Source organism: Dromiciops gliroides, chromosome 2 (genome assembly GCF_019393635.1).
Source record: "Dromiciops gliroides isolate mDroGli1 chromosome 2, mDroGli1.pri, whole genome shotgun sequence".
Classification (NCBI taxonomy): Eukaryota; Metazoa; Chordata; class Mammalia; order Microbiotheria; family Microbiotheriidae; genus Dromiciops; species Dromiciops gliroides.
This window is the reverse complement of record NC_057862.1, coordinates 311,970,838-311,993,912: the sequence shown is the minus strand read 5'-3', so window position 1 is coordinate 311,993,912 and position 23,075 is coordinate 311,970,838. Positions and strand designations below refer to the sequence as shown.

At 41.4% G+C, this 23,075-nt stretch overlaps 1 protein-coding gene across 4 annotated transcripts in view; it reads right to left on the bottom strand.

Annotated features, from left to right (window-relative positions):
* Positions 1–23,075, bottom strand: part of ARHGAP26 (Rho GTPase activating protein 26) — a 518,996-nt gene that overhangs the window by 375,261 nt on the left and 120,660 nt on the right. For all 4 annotated transcript variants that reach the window (XM_043983690.1, XM_043983687.1, XM_043983688.1 and 1 more), the window contains exons 2-4: positions 5,921–6,016; positions 3,582–3,643; positions 97–168 (exon numbers count right to left, since the gene is read on the bottom strand). In XM_043983690.1, the coding sequence (XP_043839625.1) occupies positions 97–168; positions 3,582–3,643; positions 5,921–6,016 (230 nt within the window). The remainder of the gene's footprint in view (positions 1–96; positions 169–3,581; positions 3,644–5,920; positions 6,017–23,075) is intronic.

Sequence of the window (23,075 nt, the reverse complement as noted above, 5' to 3'; positions counted from 1 at the left end):
GCATGTCTAAGGATTACACAGAGAGTAAGTGGCAGAACAAGGATCCAAACTGAGGTCTTCTCCAAAGCTACAACAGAAATTTCTGAGAGATCTCACCTTGGCAGCCCCAATCTGCTCCTTGCGGAACTTCTCAAGAGGAGTAATAAGCACTTCGCTGGCATTTTCAATCTGGGGGGAAAAAAAAAAGCAAAAGCAGAAATGTAGTTACATAGCAGCCCCAAGTTCAGCTACTCAGATGCAAAGTGACCATCAAAGAAAATATATGAGTATTCAAGAAAACACACTATACCAGTGTCTTAAAGAACACTGGAATGAACACTATGTTGCATGCATTTGGAAAATAATGTTTCCCGATAGAGAACCAACAAATAAAATAGAGCTTTTGTAATCATGTGAGGGTAGCTAAATATAATGCCATTTTTAAAAAGAGAGAAATTAAGGAATAGGTAGTTTCTACTTGTTAGACTGCAACATTTTTTTTTTGGTGAGGTAATTGGGGTTAAGTGACTTGCCCAGGGTCACACAGCTAGTAAGTGTGAAGTATCTGAGGCTGGATTTGAACTCAGGTTCTCCTGAAACCAGGGCCAGTGCTCTATCCACTGAGCCACCTAGCTGACCCCTAGACTGCACCATTTTTTAAAATTTCAGCTGCCCAGAGTTTCTGCTATTAACAAACACTGCCCAAATAAGCCAAATGAAGTAGTCCATATTTATTCTTTTTTACGTTTTTAATAAGCTGTTTTAATACACCATACAAAATCTCAGCAGACTGTCAACTGAATCCCCCACCACAATGTATAATCCCTCCAAATTCAGTCAGTCATTCTTTCAATAGGTATTTATTAAGCACCTACAGTATACACAACTTCTCCATTTGATGGTGTCAGAAATCTACCTAACCTATTAGAAAGTATTTCTGTTACAAAGTATTCTTTATGACAACTGAATTTCTTAGTTAACTATGTTCAGATATATGGAAGTGGGCTGATATAACGGTAAACAGCAGGAAATGTTTCCCTTCAGTGACTTATATGGTCACTATATGGTTCTTAAGTGAATGAAGATGATAGCATATGGGAAGTGCTTTGACCTCCTAAGAGCAGAGATGTTATTTAAATTCACTTAATTCACTACAGATAATTATTCACTGTCCACTGAGACAAAGTTCATGAGAACTGGCATGGATCATAGCTATCATCTAATAGTCTAATCCCCACATTTTATAGTGGAAGAAAACTGCGGCCCAGAAGTGATGAGATTTGTCCAAAAACAACTGCTAGTTATATGTGGTGTATGTCTTATCTTTGAAATTGAAATTATAAGCTCCTTCAGTACAGGAATTATACCCAATACTATTTCTGCATCTCTCACACTAGCCAGCAGGACATAGGAGTTAATCAATACATACTTGATAAACAGTCAACCTGCCACAGGAAATGAGGGCAGGGAAGTGATCCAGAGCAGCAAGAGGCATTGATGTAACCAGGGGTAACCTGACTCACTGACACTAATAAGCAGAATTCATAGGCCAAGTGAAAAGAATAAGCCAGCCATTGTTCCCTTAACACAGGGTCAAGGCAATTTGGAGAGTAGCGTATTGTGATCTGCTTCCCTCATCCCCAACACTGAACTCTACCAAGAACCAGACCTCAAAGGAATCATTTCCCTCTTTTAGGCTGGGGCATTCAATACCCTTAACACAACCCCCTCCCTTTGCCCAACCCAAAAACTTGCAAACCGCCCCACCCCCACCCCCAAGAATATCCTATGGTGAATGGTCTAGAGAAGTGGGACTATATCTACCACTGTTCTTGGAGGTCTTTGGGTGTTTCTATCCTGCCTGGAAGGCAATCTACTCATTGTGGGATAAAAACTCAGATGTCCCCTAAACCAGCATGAACCATACTCTCTGCTAAGGCAAAAAAGCAATAGCTTGTCAGAAAGAGAGGCTTCAGCCTACCTTACCCACTTTTCTGACAGCCAACCTGCTTGGTCAAAGGCACTTGGTTTGGGAGCATGCAGAGAGAGGAGGAAGAAAGTACTCAGTTTAAAAAAAAAAAAAGTACTCAGTAACCAAATCCCCTCTAACCCTTGTATATTTGCCCAGGACCTGATGAGTGAAGAGGCCACCATACCACCAAAAGCAGCTTTCAAACCACCCTTTAAGCCTAGAATTTAAGGAATTCTGAGGAAAGGGTAAATGAACTTTATAATGATAAAGAATCCATCACCCACTAACCCTACACTGTCAAACTAGAAAAGGACCAGCACATCAGCAGCCAGAAATGGAAAAGTAAAAATGTTGAAAGCAATATTTAATCCTCGAAATTAAATAACATCCCTGTTCTATAGGAGCTCAGAGAACTTCACATACACCATGGGCATCTTTATTCACTGAATATGACTCACTCTGTAGGTCACTGAAAAGAAATATCACCTGCCACACATGATATCCGTATTCCACTTATCTCCCGAATGTATTCCACAATTAAAAACCTAATCTCCTCTCAACTAAACTACTACTGTTGCCTCCTAATTGGACAATCAGTTTCTAGCATCTCCCCACATCAATTCATCCAGTTGTCCAAATAGTCCTAAAGCACAAGTCTGACTGTGTGACTCCCCTTTTCAAGAATCTTTTTGGCTCCCTATTGCCTCTAGAACAGGGGTTCCTAACCTGTATTGTACCACTGATCCCTGTGGCTGTTTGGTAAAGCCTATGGGCACCTTTTCAGAAGAAAGTTTTTTAAATGTATAAAAGAAAATACATAGGATTATAAAGGAAACCAACTGTCTTATGTGATCTAATGTGTAAAGTGATCCCACATGAAGAATCCCTTATCTAGACTAAAATGTAAACTCCTCAGCTTAGCACTGAAAGTAGTCCCACCCAATCTAGCTTCAGCATACTGCTCCAAATTTATTTCCCAGTACTACCCTTCACAGCTTCTTATTTCCAGCCAAACTGGCTTATTTGCTGTTTCTTGAGGTCAGTATTTCATCTCCCGCCTCAGCAGCCTCCTTCATCCCCCGACCCCACCTTGGAATATACTGTCTCCTCATCTCCTTAAAATCCACAATAGCTCCATTTTCATGGATGCCAATATGATTTTCTGTTTCTCCTGACAGTATATATCTATCAGTTTATATGTTGCGTCCCAGGCCAAGAGAATCTAAAATTAGAGACTACTTTTTATTTTGTTTTTGTTTATTTGGGGTTTTGCATCCCAAGCACCTAGCACACTTAAAAAATGAGTCTTGTACTGAAATGGACTGGGGATTGGATCATTTAAAGATCTGGCACAGTGAAGCCAAGTGTGTTGTATTATACTCAGCTAGGAGGTAAAGCCTTGCTTTCCTAACTCCTGGGCCAGTCAGTGTACATTAATCCACTCAATCTCCATTTCTTACCCACTCTGTGGAAGGCACAGAGGATACAAAGACAAAGATGAAATGTCCTCAAAGGGCTTCCATTCAAATGAGAGAGACAGCATGCAGAAGGACCAGACCACAGTTCAGAGATCCCCCAGGGCTGGGGCCAGGGGGGTGTTTGCTGCTGGGAAGATCCCAATCATACCTACCATCCGTATCCGCTCATCTTCGAGATTCCTGAGAACAGTGGCAAACTCTTGCAAAGACCTTGCTGAAAAAGACAGAAGACGGGGTGACAAGGAGAGAAATGAGTTTTCAACATTCTGTGCTACACTTTCTTTGTTCATTTATTCCCCCAAGGAATCTACCCTCCCTCCTACTCTGTCTAGACTAGAGGGCAAAAGCCCAGTCCCTTCCCTGGGCTGCCTTCTTTCTCCTTTTTCTATTCTTAATCAGTGACCAGCAAACATAATCTAGAAATGTATTTTTATCCTATGCAGTAACCTTACTGTCTTTGTGCAAAGAAAAAGGATTTCCTCAAGGAAAAAGATGTGACTATACCCAAGAGTATGGGGACCTGTGGGTGGAGAGAGGAGGAGACTATGAGATATCAGTTCAGGGGGGGTGAGGAACAGTTGGTAATAGAGACATAAGTACAGTGAGAAGTTTGCTGGGGAGAAGGCAGTTTACTTTGTAGTTCAAAGATTTCCTGTACGGAAAATGACCTCCTCGATCCTTTGTTGTCTGCCTCAGTTATCAAATGATGTCAGGAACTTAGTCTTTTCCTTCAGCAACCACACCAACCAAGGAGAGATCCCAACCCCTGTTGGGATTGCACACCACTAACTTTCCATCACAACCCCCAATACAGCTAGTGATTTCTGCCATGAATAACAGGCCCCAGATAAACATGCAGGATGTGGAGAAAGACCCCACCACGATTATCCCTAAGGGACAAGTGTGTACACCTGTCCAGAGGGTCAAAAGTACATGTGCAAAACTGGGGGTTTCAACTTGAAATTTACTTACGTTCCATAGTCCAGTCTTGGGAACTTTTTGGCATTGGGTTTTTTATTTTATTTTGTTGTGTTTTGTTTTGGGGGGGAGTGGAGCGGTGGTAGCCTGGGAAAGTACAATTTCCTGATTCTTCTATTCTTGTTTATCCAACCACTACAGTAATAATAATAGTGGTAGAACAATAGTAACAAAATTTATATTTATATAGCACTTTAAAGACTGAGAAAGTACATTATCATAATGAGTAATCCTTATAACAGTCCTGTGAAGAAGTATTACAAGTACCATCATTCCAACTCTATAAGTCGGGCAAGTGAAGCCCAGACAAGTTTTTCTGACTTGCCTATGGTCACAAAGCTAGTAAGTTATCAGAGAGGTTTTGAATCCCTGTCCTCCTAGCTTCAAATCAAGTACTCTGAATTATACCACAATCCCTCAGTGTTGTCAGACAAAGCAGAAGCAGGAGCAAGTATATATATATATATATATATATATATATATATATATATATATATATATATATATATATATATATAGAGAGAGAGAGAGAGAGAGAGAGAGAGAGAGAGAGAGAGAGAGAGAGAGAGTCAACCAACTTGGCAACGGCCAAATAGTGGAACCATCTGCTTTGTCTCTCCTCATCCTCCCTGATATAGAGATAACCCCTTTATTTTTTTAACCCTCTATAAGCTCCAGACGTTGTGAATGAGCACAGACTTGAGGAAAAGTCATAGAATTAGCCTTGAAAATTATAAATATGATACCCCACCTCCCCATTCCCAAGACCCTAAAGGCCTCAAAAGCTCAGCCCAATAATGGGCCGACCGACAAGGTCTTCTGGACCCATGACAGCTATAGGCAGCTGAGAGGCTTCATAGTTCAAAAGAAAGATGCCCTATGCCCAAGACAGGAGTCAGGTTTCCTGACTCATCGTCTAGGGCGTCTCTCTGCTGTATTCTGAGGCCTCTCAGCTGCGTATAGCTGTCATGTGTCCAGAGAAACTTAGATTCAAGTCTCAGCTGTCCCAGCAGCTTCCTGAGTGGCTTCAGGACAAGTCCCTCAAACTCTTGAGTCTTATTATTCTCATGTGTGAAATGAAATGGGGGTTGGAGTAGATAGATCAATGGTGTCCAAGGGATCCCTGCAATACTGACTTAGAAAACCAAAAATTAACACATTGCTGGTACAGTCATTTCAGTCATGTCCGACTCTTCATGACCCCATTTGGGGTTTTCTTGGCAAAGACACTGGAGCGGTTTGCCATTTTCTTTTCCAGGTCATTTTGCAGATGAGGAAACTAGAGTTATATGACTTGCCCAGAGTCAAACAGCGAGTGAGTGCCTGAGGCCAATTTTGAACTCCTGTCTTCTGGACTCCAGGCCTGGCATCACCTAGCTGCCCTAACATTATGCATCGCAGTTTTATTTATGTATTAAATATTTCTCATGCCTCTAGACTAGATGACCTCAAAGGAGCCATCCAGCTCCAACAATCTATGATTGTTTTTAAGTTTACCAGTTTCCCAACTTACCGATGCACATTTCATCATCTGTCTCTGCATCTCCTATGCATTGGAACTTAAATTCATTTAGGGAATCAGCAAATTTCCGCTTGGCTGAAGACAAATCTATCAAGAAATAAAGAAAAAAATGCATTGAAAGGAGTGTTTCTTAACTAATTATTATACTGAAGGACAGGTTCTCACTTAACACAAAAGGGGCCTTCCCAAAGAGGGTTGTGTCTACATATTTTTTTGCAAATCAGGTGTCTCAAACTCAACATGTCCAAAATGGAGCTCATTATATAAATCTGCCACTTTTCTAAACTTCCCTGTTTCAGTTGAAAGCACCACCACCTTTTCAGTAAGCCAGGTTATCAACCTTGGGGTCACTCTTGACTCTCACCCCATATTGAACCAGTTACCATCAATTACCTTCACAGTATCTCTTTCTTCCTCCTCTCCACTTAAAACAGTCATCACACTCCTTAAACTAACACACACACACACACACACACACACACACACACACACACACACACACACACACATGCTCCCCATCACCTCTCAATTGGCCTCTTTGCTTCCAAACTCTTCCATTTTTCACACAGCCACCAAAATAATCTTTCTAAGACATAAGTCTGATCATGCCTCTCAACCACTGGAGAATCTTCAGTAGAACTCTATAAAACAAACTCTTCATCTTGGCCCTTCATAGTTTGTCTCTGACTTACTTATGGCTTTATTTCATCCTATTTCCCTGCTGAATAGGCCTACTGAATCTGGCTGAATCTGGCACCCTGTCTGCCATTTCTGTGCCTTTGTTCACACTGTGCCTCATACCTGAATGTACTTGGCAGCTTTAAAGCTATAGCTGTCGTGTAGCATGTTAAGAATATAAATAAGGGGGGGGGGGGGGCGCGCCAGCTAGGTGGTGCAGTAGATAGAGCACTGGCCCTGGATTCAGAAGGACCTGAGTTCAAATCTGGCCTCAGACACTTGACACTTACTATCTGTGTGACCCTGGGCAAGTCACTTAACCCCAATTGCCTCACCAAACAAATTAAAAAAAAAAGTATAGGGGCTCAGATGGAACATCCTATAAAGTCTTTCCTGAACCTCCTAATTATATTGTTCATATATTGTATCCCCAGAATGAAAGCACTCTTAAGACCAGGGACCACTTGTTTGTCTCTATATCCCCGGCACCTAAAGATAGTTTCTTTGCCTGCTGAATTTGGACATACCCCTGGCTCTCCTTCGTAATACTGCTATTGATGATCTGGCACTGGTATTGTCTTTCAAGCTTAACAAATGCTTTACTACATTACCTCATTTGATTTTCGGTCCTATAATATAATTAGTGTAAGAATATTACCCCCACTTTACAGATGAAGAACAGAGTCTCAGTAATCCAGAGTTAAATGAATTTAGTCATTTTTTTCTAGTTATGTCCAACTTTTTTTTGTTGTTCAGTTATTTCCAACTCTTCAAAACCCCTTTTGGGTTGTTGTTTTTTTTTGACAGAGACTCTGAAGCAGTTTTCCAGTTCCTTTTACAGAATGAGGAACTGAGGCTAACAGGGTGAAGTGACTTGCCCAAGGTCACACAATAAGTGTCTGAGGCCATATCTGAACTCAGGAAGACAAATCTTCCTGATCCCAAGCCCAGCGCTCTATCCAGGGCACCACATAGCTGCCCTTAGTTACTAAGTTCCTACACATCAAGTTACTTAGTTACTTCATCCAGATTCTAAACCAGGTCTCCTAACTCTTCTCACCCAGCCTGTGCAAAGAGATGCAGAAAAAGCCACAGTTAGTAATTGGGGCTGCCTTGCTGTCAACCCTGATGGCAGGTGACCTCACACTTCCTCTTCCTCCTGAAGTGTAAAACAGATTCCTAAGTGACCTCATTAAAAACAACAAAATATAGTGCACTCCTTTTTTTTTCCTCCAAAAGTGACTTCTCTCAGGGGCCTGGCAGATATCAGTTTAAACCACTTCATCTGACCTTTAACTCCAAAGGGCTCCTCCTTGTCAACAAGAGTCCCAGGTTCTAGCAACCAACAGGAGCATGCGTGTACACATATGGTGTTTATAAAGTACTCCAAGCTCCTGGTAGAAGATTAAAAAATAAGCTTCTGTTTAATGCAGTAATAAAAACAAATGATCTTTCACAATGTCTTAACTTCTGTTGGGAATCTGAAACCTCCAAGTTAACTGTGAGCAACCTGAACTGACAGATGCCTTTGCTTGGTACAGACTTTTCTAAGTTCAATCCCATATGTGCCCTGTGCAGCCTTCCCATGCAGGCCTCAAATCACTCCAATTGCCTTCAAGTCTTTTTCTCTGGGGACCAGGGGAAATGGCATTATGTCTAAATGCTTCAGAGAAGGGAAATGAGGCATGCCTGTCAGCAAGGCCTGCCTTCAATACAGCTGCGCCAGCTGCCAAGAGCTTCATAACTAACTCCCCCAGAGAAAGGAGCAACAGCCCTCTAGACGCAGACGTCGGGAGTTTCCTAGTGTGCACAAATCCATCACTGGGAGGACGGTGTTAATTCCTTAGTCCAGAGTTAGTACCATTCTAATTAACTGTTTACGTGTTGGAACCCCCAAAACAACATCAGCTCCCTAAAATCAGGGTCCATTTTGGTTTTCTCTCTATATCTCCAGGGATTTAAGATAATTCCTTGTACATAAAAGATACTTAATAACTGTCTGGAATTTATTCTTTATATTTATATATTTATTCTTTATATTTATTTCTTTATATCTGGAATATTTTTTATATTTCTACCATGATCATCCATCTAGGTGGCTCACCAGATAGAGTGCCAACCCTGGGGTCAGGAAGATCTTCATGAGTTCAAATCCTGCCTCAGACTCTTAGAAGCTTTGTAACCCTGGGCAACGTACTCCCAGCTATAAAAATACTTTTTATTGCAAACAGCTCAGAGAGTATTTCCCACTTGGTATCCATTAAAAATTATATTCTTGGGCAGCTAGGCGGCTAAGTGGATAGAGCACCAGCCCTGGAGTCAGGAGGACCTGAGTTCAAATCTGGCCTCAGACACTTAACACTTACTAGCTGTGTGACCCTGGACAAGTCCCTTAACCCCAATTGCCTCACCAAATATATATATATATATATATATATATATATATATATATATATATATATATATTCTTAAATTTTTAGGAATCAACATCATTTCCTGATGATGAAGGTGGTGGTGGTACCAATGATTCCTGCCACTGGCATATCTTCAAATCAGCCCTGAACTCACAGGAATGACAAGCATGACCCTGGGCCAAGGTGGTTCACCAACACCAAAAAGGAAAAGATGTAGAAATTAACCCTGGAAAAACATCTAATGCCCTCATGTCTTTTGTTAAACCAGTTTTTTGTGTGTTTTTTTTTTAAATCATCCTGGTCCAAAAACAAAGATTTCACTCAAAACAGAGGTTTGAGAGCTTAACAAAGTCTCTCAAAACTGACCCAGCTTGGCTGAGAGCATCACTCAGAAAATGTAGCCAGGCCTTGGGGCAAGTTAAGTCTAGAACAGATGTATATGGAAGTTAGAATTATGGAGGAAGGATCTTGGGATCATAGCAGAGCCCGTTTAACCTAACTACGTCATTTTATAGATGAGAATGTTTGGGCCCAGAAAGATTTGCCAGAGACAGAATTCAAACCCAGAATTCAAATTCTGGCTCCAGATGGTGCATCCTTTTCTACTGTACCATGACTGACCAATAAGCAAGAAAGAGAATAAAGTCAAAAAAGCAAAGGGGAAGGCCGGGAATCTTCATCACCACCACTCCCCCAAAACCGCACTTGAGTTGACCCATATGGTATTGTTTGTACTAGTTCTCACCTTATGAAAAATGTTTCCCTGGTCTTTGCTTCACAAAGGAAAGACTGTGAGAAGAAAAGTAAAAGAAGATTCATTTCTCTGCCTCCCCAACTACCTATTCTCTGCTTCCCCATCACAGGGGAAAAGAAAAATACAAACAAAAGCTCTCCAGTTGGACAACCAGCCCAGCCAAATGATAAAGTGAAATGAAACCCAGGCTTGGGCAAGGATCCAGAATCCTCATGAAGAACTACTAGGCCAGGAGCACCTGCCAATGGGGACCCAATATGGGAGAGTGAACAATGGTGACTTTGTGAGGCCTTTTTACAGGGGGACCCACTTAGTAGCATGCATGGTTTTCAACAGGGCCTGTCTGAAATGGATAGCCCCATGTTTCAAAAAGTTACCTCAATTTCCCTGTACAATAACACATAGCACACACCTATCTGTCATCACATAACATAGCCAATGGGCTCTGTGTGGCTGACAGAGATGCCAGCTGCCTTGGATGAGGCATGGCAAAAAGGAACTTTCCTGGTTTTGAGGGGTCAGGAAAGTGGTTCAATTTTAAAACCCAAGCGGGCTAAAACAACTATATGTAGGGAGAGCAAGAGAATCCAAAAGCTTGGCTTCTAAAAAAAAGCACACTGATCCAAACTTCAAAGACAATCTTAAAATCAAAATAAAGCACCATACGGCAATGAACTTGTAAGAACTTCTTCAAAATGAAACTGAATGCTCTCTAATTATAATACCCAAACGTGACCCAAAGCAAAGGATGAGAAAATAGACCTCTCTCTTTTCTTTGTAGAGGTGGGGAGCTGAGAGGTGTGTGTCACTGTATATAGTATCAGACTCATTTGATATATAGTTTAATTTTGCTCAGTTGCTATTCCCTCTTCTTCCGCCCCCCCCCCCCCCGCCTTGTGGGGAGAGATACATTTAGAAAATGAAGATGGTATAAAAACAAATGATAGCAATAAAAAGGATTTTTTTTTTAAAAAAAAGGCTAACAATTACTATCTTATTTGATCCTAACACCCCTGGGAGGTAGATGCTATTATTTCACCCCCCATTTTACAAATGGGGAAACTGAGACAAACAAAGGTTAATGACTTGCCCAGGGTTACACCGCTAGTAAGTGTTAGGCCAGATTTGAATTCAGGTTCAAATGGCACCTCTTGGCAGTTAATTTTCTTCTCTTTTATCAGTCAGGTCTGTTTGTATTCACAGGAAAACATCCCAAGCCATGTTTTCCATTATGCACATGAACTGGTCCCCTGGGCCCTACTCAACAGAGGTAATCATCCAGAGAGACAGCAAAGAGTGTAGAATTTCTGCATTCTGGGTTCACCTTTTATATCCAAATGGCACAACTCCAAAAAAAAACTTCCAGAGTCACCCACCACTTTGAGAGTCCAATGTATAGTTAAACCTCCAATGCAACATTCAGGGATGGACAAGGGAGGATGCAAGGGGTATGGGGGAGAATGGCTGGGCTGGGAAGAGAAAAGGTGGAGACAGGAGGGTGGAGGGCAGGGTGGAAAAAGGAAATGGGAAATCTGATTCACTACCTAGTTGTGATATGTAGCTTATTTTTCTTGAGTTTTTTGGACTGAATCTATCATTTTGGGGGGACTGCCTAAGAGGAAACTCTCTCCACCAATAATACCAATTGGCCGTTGCTCTGACCTATAGCCCTGGAGTGTTGCCTAGGAAACTAAGAGGTTAAGTTACCTGCCCAGGGTCACACAGTCAGTATCTGAGGTGGTACTTGAACCCAAGTACCCCTAATCGGCTCTATCATACTATCCCTTGTATGATCTACAATCAGGTATGAAAATAACACACACCCCCTACCACTCAGGATAATAAGGAGTACATTTCTAGTGTACTTTTAAAGAGATTTTGCAAATACAGCCTTTGTCAGATCATTCTGATTGAGGGGCAGTGGGGAGGAGGGAGGTTTGGCCATAGGCCTATCCAAAACTATCTTCTGTTTCCAAGACCTCAGCTGGCATGCCCATGCATCAGCAACTTTGTTTAGGGAACACAACATACTTTCCTTTTCACACCCATGGAGGATTAGTGATATCCTGAATATATTATTTGCCTCAGACACCCAGTCAGGACAAATCCATTCCAATTATCATTCACTCTGACGCTGAGAGGAATCCAAGAGTCACATTCCACCACTGAGAAAAGGAAAGGAGAGGCTGGTGAAAGTGCTGGGAGCAGGCCAAGTTCTCTGGCATCTCACTCCTATAACCAACTTCATAGACAAGCACACAGAAAGGGAGCCAAGCAGAGTCAATAATATTTACTCTGCAGTAACATCTGTTGCTAGGAAGGCAGAGCCTGACCAGGGCCGAGATAAGATGTTAATTACCAGCATCTGGGATGTGCATCTGTTTCCCCAAAATCAATATTCTCTACCTCTTTTAGGGAAGAGACCATCAGGAGCCAATAAGGGATTCTGGAAGGAACTACAAGTCTAGATCTCTAGGTTTTATTCTTCACTCGATGCTACTTAAGAGTAGAGTTGTTGTTTTTTTTTTTTTCCCTGGCAATTCAAATTCTCCCATCGAAAATTGGGAATAGCAGAGCTAATTGAAGTCAACAGCCGTGTGCTTTTGTTGGAATAGAAAGTCTAAAGTAGTAATAACCAATAAACATTAATAACGGTTTCAACCCTAGTTGAATTTTACCCAGCTTTTTCTGGGAAAACCTCAGTCAAAAGTATCTTCATTTCTTTGAGAATTTCAGTCTCCAACATGAAGGACACACACACACACACACACACACACACACACACACACACACACACACACACTCTCCTGGAACTATTTCCAGCATTTTCCCAATAACCTAGCAGAGTATTTTTCTTTAATTCCCATCCACAAACTCATGCCCTCCCCTGCTAGATATAAAGAGATCACACCTTCGGGGCAGCTAGGTGGCACAGTGGATAAAGCACTGGCCCTGGATTCAGGAGGACCTGAGTTCAAATCTAGCCTCAGACACTTGACACTAATTAGCTGTGTGACCTTGGGCAAGTCACTTAACCCTCATTGCCCTGCCCCCCACCCCCACCCAAAAAAGAGATCACACCTTCTCTGCACCATACAATTCAACCTCCAAAAGTACCAAAATAATCTTCCTTGCTCAAAAAACTTCAGGGACTACTCAGCATGATATGTATGGCCTTCAACAATCTTTAACTGATGTTTCCTGACCTGTTTTACATTTCTACCCTTTCACATAACTCTGTTTCAGCCAAACTGGTGCATTAGCTGTATTCTGAAATCAACTTTCTGTTTCCCATTCCTGTATACTCTCTCACCTCTCATAAAATCTTTAGCTTCCTTCAAGATGGGACCTCCTCCCTTGAACTCATCACAAATTTCTCTCTCTTTTAAATCACATTTTTCTACATAGATGTTTGTTGTACCTCATTTTTAAACTGTATCTCTCCTTTACAGTAAGGAGGTGTTTTTAAACATTCAGCAATCCATATAGGTATGTCCATGTCGCAAGACCCAAACATCAGTTCTTACAATGTAGGATGTAAAAGCAGGTTTGGATGGGCCGCTCCCTTCTCTGAATTATAATCACTGCCTTTAATACCTCACAATCTAATGCTTTGGCTCCATACCAACTTGCATTGTTCTCTAATTGTTTAGTGTATGGTTGACTTCTCCCCAAATAGCAGCTTGAAGCTCAGGCTGGTACTCTACGAGGTCCCCTCCCAAATCTTACATTTTATGTTAGATCAAACAGGCAAAATGGCATAGCACTAGATATAAATATATACCCAAACACCCAAATAAACCTGTGATCTCATCAATTAGGATGTTCCCTCCATCAGTGAGGACTGTAGCCCATCCCTCTTCCCTTGTCCTCCTAAAAGTTCACATCAAGGGGTTCACCCAATGTGTTGAGCACCTTCCTTGATTTCTCTTAACACTGTACATATACCAGTGAAATATCCAAGCTATCCATCTGCTCTTCCTCACTCACCACATGACTAGCCCATCTTCTCTTTTTGATCATACATTTCCCCAATGACAACTTTTAATAGAGTTTTTCTCCAAAGTTCCCTACTGCTTATATAAGGTATCTCAAAAGTCTTCATGCAGTTTTAAGCATCCCATCAACACTGCAGACTGTTCACACCCACCAAGTCCTTCTCCATTGCTCTATGTATAATATTCACTTTAATTCTCTGGAGAAGTCAGTGTTCCATGGCTAACAGTCAAACAATAATAAATTTGAAGATGTCTTTAAAATGTAGCTGCTAGGTAGGTAGGAAGATAGACAGATCATCTTTTGTATTTCCTATGCCCACAACACAGAGCTGAATAAATAAAAGCTACTCACTGAATATTTGTGGGATTCCTGAATTGATTTAATGACCCTCTGAGATATGACCACAAGTCCAGCCAGCATTTGTGAAAGAAATACTTTCTAATCACTGACAAAAGAACTATAGAAACATCCAAAGCTTAAAACTTAGCCTTGCATTCAGTCACTGCCATATGGCCCCATCATTCTCACTTCATTAAAGGTTTTTAAGAAACCAATAACCCCCAAAAAGCTTTAACCTCCTAACTGACCCCTTAATATTGGGTGTCCCAAAAGTCGTGGTATAATTGTAAACTTTAATGCTGTAAATTACATATGACTTCTCAGGCCAGCCTATGTAATGCCAATTATATACAGAGGCAAAGAAACAGACTAGGTAACAAAGATATTCTTCTCAATTGTGTTCTTCAAGAAGTTTCCATCTTTTTTCAGTCTAGCAAAGTCATCAGAAAGTGGTATGGTCCAGAGGATAGGACTTGGGGTTACCTGGGTTTGAATTCTATCTCAAAAATTTACCAACTCACCCCAAGGAAATCACTTAACCTTTTCAGGTTGAGTTTCCTTATCTATAAAATGAGTGTAATACTTGTTCTTGCCCCCCATAGGGTTATGGGGAAGATCAAATGAGATAATGTAAAGCCTTTGCAAGCCACTGTTAATAATAAGGAGGCTGTAAGGAACTGCCACATGAGCAATGCCTTCCACCAGTGCAAATCAGCACCCTACCTTCTCAGCAACTTAAAGAAAACTGCCTAGACCACTAGAAGGTGAAATAAATGACTTTCTCAATGGTTACACAACCATTTTCTGAAGCAAAACCTGAACCCTAGTGTTCCTGACTTGAAAGCTACTTCTCTATCCATGCTGCCTCTCTATGACATCAACCACAACCACCAAAAATAACCTTAATCTATAGCACTTTAAGGTTTACAAAGGGTTTTTCTTTTTACATCATATGATTTAATTTAATCTTCACAATAATCCTGGGCCGTGAGTGTTATTATTACATTTTACAGATCAGGAAACCGAGGCTGAAAGGTCAAATGTCAGTTGTTATTGATATTATCTTGAGAAGCCATACCAGCTCCTGTCAAGATGCACAAAGATAGAAAAATAAAATATGAAGTGCTACAAAAGAAGGCCATGAAAAGGTCAGCTAGAAATTCATACCTTTTCTGAGGCTTTCTAGCTAGATATCAGGCTGAATTTACAAACGAGGGGGCAGCAGGTGCAAAGTAATGAATTCTAGATTTGATAACCGAAGGCCATGTTCAAATCAGCAACAATCCCTTACCCCTCCATTATCAGGTACCCAGAGTGTATTCCACAAGTAAGGTACCTTCCGGGGGTGCATCATAGCACACCTCCCAGACCCCTGACATCTTGGGATGACACAAAGGAATTGGCTGTGTTTGTAAGCACATCCTGGCTCTTGGGGAACAGATCAACAGTGGCTTGGATACAAGCTCCTTGTGAATAGATATTATTTCATTCTTTGAACTTGCAGCCCCAGCACCCAGCAGAGTGCCTGGCATACGGTAGGCACTTAATAAATACTTCAATTGCCACCATCCCTAGCTTCCTGGTGTTTATATTGAGAAAAGAAAAGAAGACCCCGAAGGGTAGAAACCCCAGTAACTGATACTCCAATCCCAGGATCGAACTCCCACCTCTCCCTCTCTTTATATGTTCAAACCCCGCCCCCCACTGAGATGAAACTCCCCATTCCCAGCGACCACTGCTATTCTCTTAACCCCCTATACAGCTTCTCCTGTCTCTTCTGCAGTATCCCCTGTAATTCCTTCTATTATTTAATACATTCCCCTTGACCTTAGACCCTCTTTCTCTCATACACTTTCCATCTTCTTTGTATTGTGGAAAACCTGGCTCCCTTAAGAAGATAGTGCATCAATTTGAAACTATGCCCAAAGGGCATACCCTTTGATCCAGCAATACCGCTTCTAAGCTTATGTCCCAAAGATATCCCATAAAAGAGAAATAGACCTATTCGTACAAAAATATTTATAGCAGCTCTTTTTGTGGTGGCTAAGAATTGGAAATCAAAGGAATGCCCATCAATTGAGGAATGGCTAAACAAGCTGTGGTATATGATTGTGATGGAATATTATTGTGCTTTAAGAAATGATAAGCAGGATGATTTCAGAAAGGCCCGGAAAGAAATATATGAACTGATGTAGAGTGAAGTGAGCAGAAACAGGAGACTGTTTTGCACAGTGATAGCAATATTGTTTGAGGAAGAACTATGAAATAATAGCGATTCTCAGCAATACAATGATCCAAGACAATCCCAAAAGGACTAACGATGAAGCGCGTACTATTCACTGCCCGAGAAAGAACTGATAATTGTTTGAATAGACTAAAGAGTGCTATTTTTCACTTTCATTTTTTCTTTTATGCAAGTTTTCTTATAAAAATGACTAATACAGAAATGTTTCACATAATCACACATGTATAACCTTTATCTGATTGCTTACCACCTCAGGGAAGGGGGAAGGGAAGGAGGGAGATAGGAGGGAGGGATAGAATTCGCAACTCAAAACTTTAAATAAAAATGTTTATTTAAATAAAAAGACACTGCATCCCTAGATATCCTTCTCCTGCAATAAATGTCTCATGTCTACTGAAGTGCTGGACAGATTCCTCACTCCATCATTCTTCCAAACCCTCCCTGTACCCCAACAACTCAGCATCTCCTTTGAAGTTCTATCCATCTGGACAATTCCACCAGGCCAGATCTTAGCTGCAGCCATCTCCTGGTCTCCAAGTCATTCTCCCTCCTGGGGGTAGGAGCAGGAGAGGGAGGGAGGGAAGCAAGGGTTGCACCTGGCCATCAGACTCACAGTTACCTTTTCCTCCCCCAAATCTGTCCTCAATACTTGAGGATTTCAACACACTCAAGGTTATCTCCAAATACTCTGGACTCTTAGCTCAACAACCTCCACAACTCTCACAGTCTCTGTCTTCACCCCACCTCTGCCACCCACAGAGATGATTACCCTTTAGAAGTTATCATCATCCATAATTGTCCCAGACTGAAATTCCCCCTCTGCTCATAATCTGTTATCATTCTATAACTACCTCTGCCTCACTCCTAAATCTATTAAAAGGACTTCACTTCCTACTTTGCTGAGGAAACTGGGAACATCTGATATGAGCTCTCCTAATTAACCACCTGAACAATCCCAGGATTTTTTTTTTTAATGCATATACAACACACTTTTATTTATTTATTTTTATTTTATTTTATTTTTTGGTAAGGCAATTGGGGTTAAGTGACTTGCCCAGAATCACACAGCCAGTGTTAAGTGTCTGAGGCCGCATTTGAACTCAGGTCCTCCTGAATCCAGGGCCAGTGCTCTATCCACTGCGCCACCTAGCTGCCCCAATCCCAGGATTTTTTAACTTGGGGTTTGTGAACTTTTTAAAATGTAAATTTAATAATTGTATTTCTTATATAATTGTTTTCCTCTGTAAGCCTATGTATTTTATTTAATGCCTAATTATTATTCTGAGAAGGAGCCCACTGGTACCAGCAGATTGACAAGGTGTCTGTGACACAAAAAAGGTTATAAAGCCCATGCTCGACGTCATTTTGACTTCTTTGAGAAGAGGTAACCCTTCTCCTTACCAAGGCTAACTCCTTATGTCCTTAAATCCACTTCTCAAGTCTTCCTGAAGCTTGGCTACAACCAAGCAACTCTCTCCCCTTTTTTGCCACCTTCAGTCTCTCCTGACTAGCTTCTTTCCTGTTTCCTACTACAAACATGCTTTTAAAAATTGTGAATGGGCCCTGTCATTTCCTCATATTACCAGCCTCTCTTCTTCCTTTAATAGTCATACTCCAGGGGACAGCTAATTGGTGAATAAAGCACTAGCCCTGGATTCAGGAGGACCTGAGTTCAAATCTGACCTCAGACACTTGACACTTGCTAGCTGTGTGACCCTGGGTAAGTCACAACTCTCATTGCGCTGCAAAAACAAAACAAAACACACAAAAAATAGTCATACTCCTAGAGTCATCTACATTCAGTTCTATGGCCTTTTCTTAGTCCATAATTTACCTGTCCTCCCTGAAGCTTTTTATACTAATGATTATTCCCTATTCTTTAGATACTTCCTACTCCCTTTTGCTTCTGTGACACCACTTTCTCCTGGTTCTCTTCCTACTAATCAGACCACTCCTCAAGTGAATCATCTCCCATCTCCTGTCCCATTATGCAGTATTCCCTCAAGGTTCCTGTCTAGGCCCTCTTCTCTCTATATATTCTCTTAAGGATCTCATTCCTTCCCCAAAGATTTAATTACCTCCACATAAATGACTCCCAAATCTCAAAAGAGAGTACTAATCTCTCTCCTGAATTCCAATCCCATAGCACCAAGTCCCTGATGGACATTCTGGCTTGGATGTCCTATAGAAATTTCAAATTTGTCGTCTTCCTCCCCCACTCACCTAGCCTTATAACTACAAAGGCATTCATTCTCTTCCCATTCATGTACCTTATCAGTCACCACCTCCACATCTCTGCATCCATCCCCTTCTCTCTATTTACATCTTGGCCTACTTGTAATAATCTCCGAATTGGATTCATTACTTCCAGTCTTTCCCTTCTCCAATCCACAAAACTGCTCAATTATTGTCCTATGACAATTTTCACTATGTCACTCACTTTCTCAAATTTCTCCACTGGCTCCCTGTTGCTTCTGAGATAAAGTAAAAATTCCTCATAAAGACATTTTATAAATTGACTCCAACCCAGGGAATCTTAATCTGAGGGCTGTGAATTTGGGTTTTTTTTAATTCTTTAATATTTTGACAACTATATTATATATAACTACATTTCAGGATACATTTCCTTTCTAATCTGTTTTATCTTATGCCTTTACTTATACATTTGGAGATGGGGTCCGTATGCCTCACAAGGCTATCAAAGGGGTCCATGACACAAAAATGGTAAAAGAACTTCCCCAAGCTCAAATCTATCATTGCCACCCTACCTCTGGCTCCCACCCCACCCCCATCCTCAATTCATATGTTCTGTGTTCTAGTCAAACTGGATCAGAGGTGCTCTTTGAATTTGGTCCTCCATCCAGGCTTGGAATGCATTCCCTCGCTGAAAATCTTTAGTTTGCTTCAAAGCTCAGCTCAGGTACCAACCACCTCCTATGCCAAGCTCCTCCTGATCCACCCCCCCACCACCACCAAGGTATTCCTGTTCTCTCTTCAAACTACCTTGTATTTTAGGTACCAAATTACAGGTTATTGCTCTTCCCTCCCCCTACTCACTAGTAGAATGCAAACATATTTAAGGACAGAGTCTCTGTCCTTACTTGTTGTCATTTTTGCATTTAGCAGCCACTTCATAAATGGGTTTTTAATTAGATTGAATTAGCACTTATTACCCTGGGCAAGCCACCTCACATCTCTAACCTCAGGTTTCTTCTCGGTAATATGAAGGAGTCAAAAACGGATCTCCAGGCAGTGAGGTGGCACCAGGCTTGGAATCAGGAAGACCTGACTCAAATCTGACTTCAGACAATTTACTAGATGTGTGACCCTGGGTAAGTCATTTAGCCTGTTGGCCTCAGTTTCCCCGACTGTAACATGGGATAATAATGGCACTTCCTTCCCAGGGTTGATGTAAAGTTCAAATGAGATAATATTTCTCAAAGTGCCTGGCACTGCTTCCAAGGTCTCATCCAGCTCTAAACTCTGTGACAGCCTATTCTCTGTGAAAGATCTTTTCTGCCATGAATAGAAAAATGGCAATAGCTCCTTGGGACCCATGGAATCATTCATACAGAAATCAAACGGAGCCACAACATCCAGAAAGAGAATCGCAGAGTAAGAAACTAAAACAAAATTGCTGACAAGTAGAGGCAGCTCCAAAGACCATAGAAGAATCAAATTCAGAGGGGCGCCTATCTATGATACCGCAGAGCTGAAAATAATCAGTCTTTAAACTGGCTGAAGAATTCCAAAGCAGTTTAAAAACAGTTCCTGGTAATTGTTTAATAGTCTTATTTTTAAAAGGCAAAATTAAGCCTCACTGCAGAATAGCCCACTTGGATTACAACCTGTGATTTAGCCCATAACATCAGAAACAAAGAGTTCTATTTATTTTTCTTCTCTTATCAGCAAATACTAGAGTACCTGGATACCTATGGGAAGCATGGTATAGTGTGAAAAGCACCTGGAAGACCTGAGTTCAAATCTCATCTCAGAAATCTATAGGCAAGTGACTGAACTTCTCTGTGCCTCAATTTCCTTGTGTATAAAATTAGGAAGAGCCTCTCCAGTCTTTTCTAGCACTAAATCTATGACCCTATATCATGGCATTTGAAACACAGTTCAACATAGTCAATGAAAGAAGAAAGAAATGTTTCGTCCTAACATTTCTCATGGAAGGCAGCTGCATATGGTAGAAAGAATGCTGAATATGTGGGGGCAGGTAGCTGGCGCAGTGGATAAAGTGCCAGCCCTGGATTCAGGAGAACCTGAGCTCAAATCCAGCCTCAGCCACTTGACACTAGCTGTGTGACCCTGGGCAAGTCACTTAACTCTCACTGCCCTGCAAAAAAAGAAAGAGAGAGAGAGAGAGAGAGAGAGAGAGAGAGAGAGAGAGAGAGAGAGAGAGAGAGAGAGAGAGAGAGAGAATGCTGAATATGTAACCAGAGGACTTGGAGTCTGTCTTTGCTACTGTCTGTATGACTTTGGGCAAGTCACTATCATCTATAAAATAAGTGATTTGGACTAAATAATCTATAAAGCTTCTTCTAGATTGAAATTTATGGTCCTTTGGGTATAATTTCCTGAAAATTGCCCATTTTTTCCCAAGCATGTCTACCTTCTTCCAGTGATAATCATTCTCCTCCATGAGCAGTAGGTGGCAATCTACTACATTCAAGATTTGAAAGGAATGGATTGTATGTCAAGGACTCAGTATCTGAGAAAAATGAGAGGAAGGCCATAGCTTACCTAGAGTGTTGGGGACTGGCAAGTGATCTCCCAGGATCAGAAATCCTGCTCCCTTTGTTTAATGTTGTGGGAATAGAAGATGGAAAGGGAAGGGGGAGGGGCTAGAGTCTACTTTGCTTTATCTTTTCAAGCCCTGAGCAGGAAAGCAAAGATCTAGAAATCACAATGTGTAACTGAATCCCCACCGCATTTACAGACTGGAAGAACATCTCCCAAATCCTTCTAAATCTGGTAACTGCCTGCTCGAAAAGGGGCTCATTTCACTATTATCTGTCATGTACCAACATATGTCCCTTTACCCCCTTGCAGGCTTTCCTCCTGAGGCCTTAAAAGGTACTCCAGGAAATGAGAGTTCCTAAAAGAGACCCCCAGGCCCTGCTTATTCACATTTCTAACCAAGAACGCCAAAAATTAAAGTGGTAAAAGAAACAAGTCTCTGCTATCTTCTTCCATAAAAGGCTGCAGCTACCTTCCATTTACAGGCTTGTGGGTCTAGGACCCCACACTTTTCCTGCACTCCAAATTTTCACAATGGCATTCCATATTCACATAGTTTTTAAAAGTATATCTGTTTTATTGGGGGGGGGGCCCAATTGGGGTTAAGTGACTTGCCCAGGGTCACACAGCTAGTAAGTATTAAGTGTCTGAGGCCAGATTTGAACTCAGGTCCTCCTGAATCCAGGGCCAGTGCTCTATCCACTGTGCCACCTAGTTGCCCCAGTATATCTGTTTTTAATCAAGCTATCAATGTAATCCTCTGATGGAACAGATAACATCATTCAATCAACCAATAAGCACTTATTAATCACCTACTTTGTGTCAGGCCCTGGGGAGAAACACCAGGAAAAACTACCATTGAGGATCTTATATTTCATGGGAATATTACATGTACACATATAAGTATATACCAAATAAATACAAGGCAATGGTGGAAGGGCACTAGAATGGGGGTGGGGGAGGGTGGGGAACTGTCAGGAAAGGTTTCAAGTGGGAGATGGCACTTAAGTTAATCTTTGAAGGAAACTGGGAATCCTAAGAGACAGAGGGGCAGAAGGAGAGAACTCTAGGCACGTGGAACAGAGAGATGGGAGATAGAATGTGGTAAGTGAGGGACAAGCACCAAGGACAGCTTGGCTGGGCTGTATAGTATGCATGAAGGGGAGTGTAGGGTTAGAAAGGCAGGCCAGAAGTCGGCTGTGAAGGGCTTTAAATGCCAGAGGAAAAAACTATTTTACAGCCCCAAGTTACACAGCTCTAAGTGTGGGCAGTCACCTGCATACCACTGCTCATGAGAAGGGCTGCGTGACTTATTTCAAATGCTCTCCATTTGTCTGTCTGTTGACAGTAGTCCAGGAGCAGCATCTTTCTTCATAAAAAACACATCCTGACTTCCGGGACGGAGCCAAGATGGCAGAGGAAGTGCTCGAACTCATGACACACTCGCTCCAAAAAACACTGAAATAATGCCATAGGACAATGCCTGGAGCAGCAAAACATACAAAACACATCCCGCTTTTTACATTTCCTAAGTGCTTTGTGACCATTTTTTTAGCTACCCCTCAAAACAATACTAGGAGATTTTAAGGTTTCTGTCCTCCTTTCTTTTTTTTTTTTTTAGTGAGGCAATTGGGGTTAAGTGACTTGCCCAGGGTCACACAGCTATTAAGTGTTAAGTTTCTGAGGCTGGATTTGAACTCAGGTTCTCCTGAAGGTCAGTGCTCTATCCACTGCCCCCCCTATCTGCCCCTGTCCTCCTTTCTTAATGAAAAAAGTGAGGCATGATGAGATTTTTAACATGATCAAGGTGACAAAGTAAGACAATATCAGAGTCACATCTGCTGCAGTAGGCCAAGGCTTCTTACCCTTTTTTCCACTCACAACCCCTTTTTGCCTGAGAAATTTTTATATGACCCTAGGTATACAGTTATACAAAATAGGTATAGATAACCTTTTACAGTTGCCAGATTT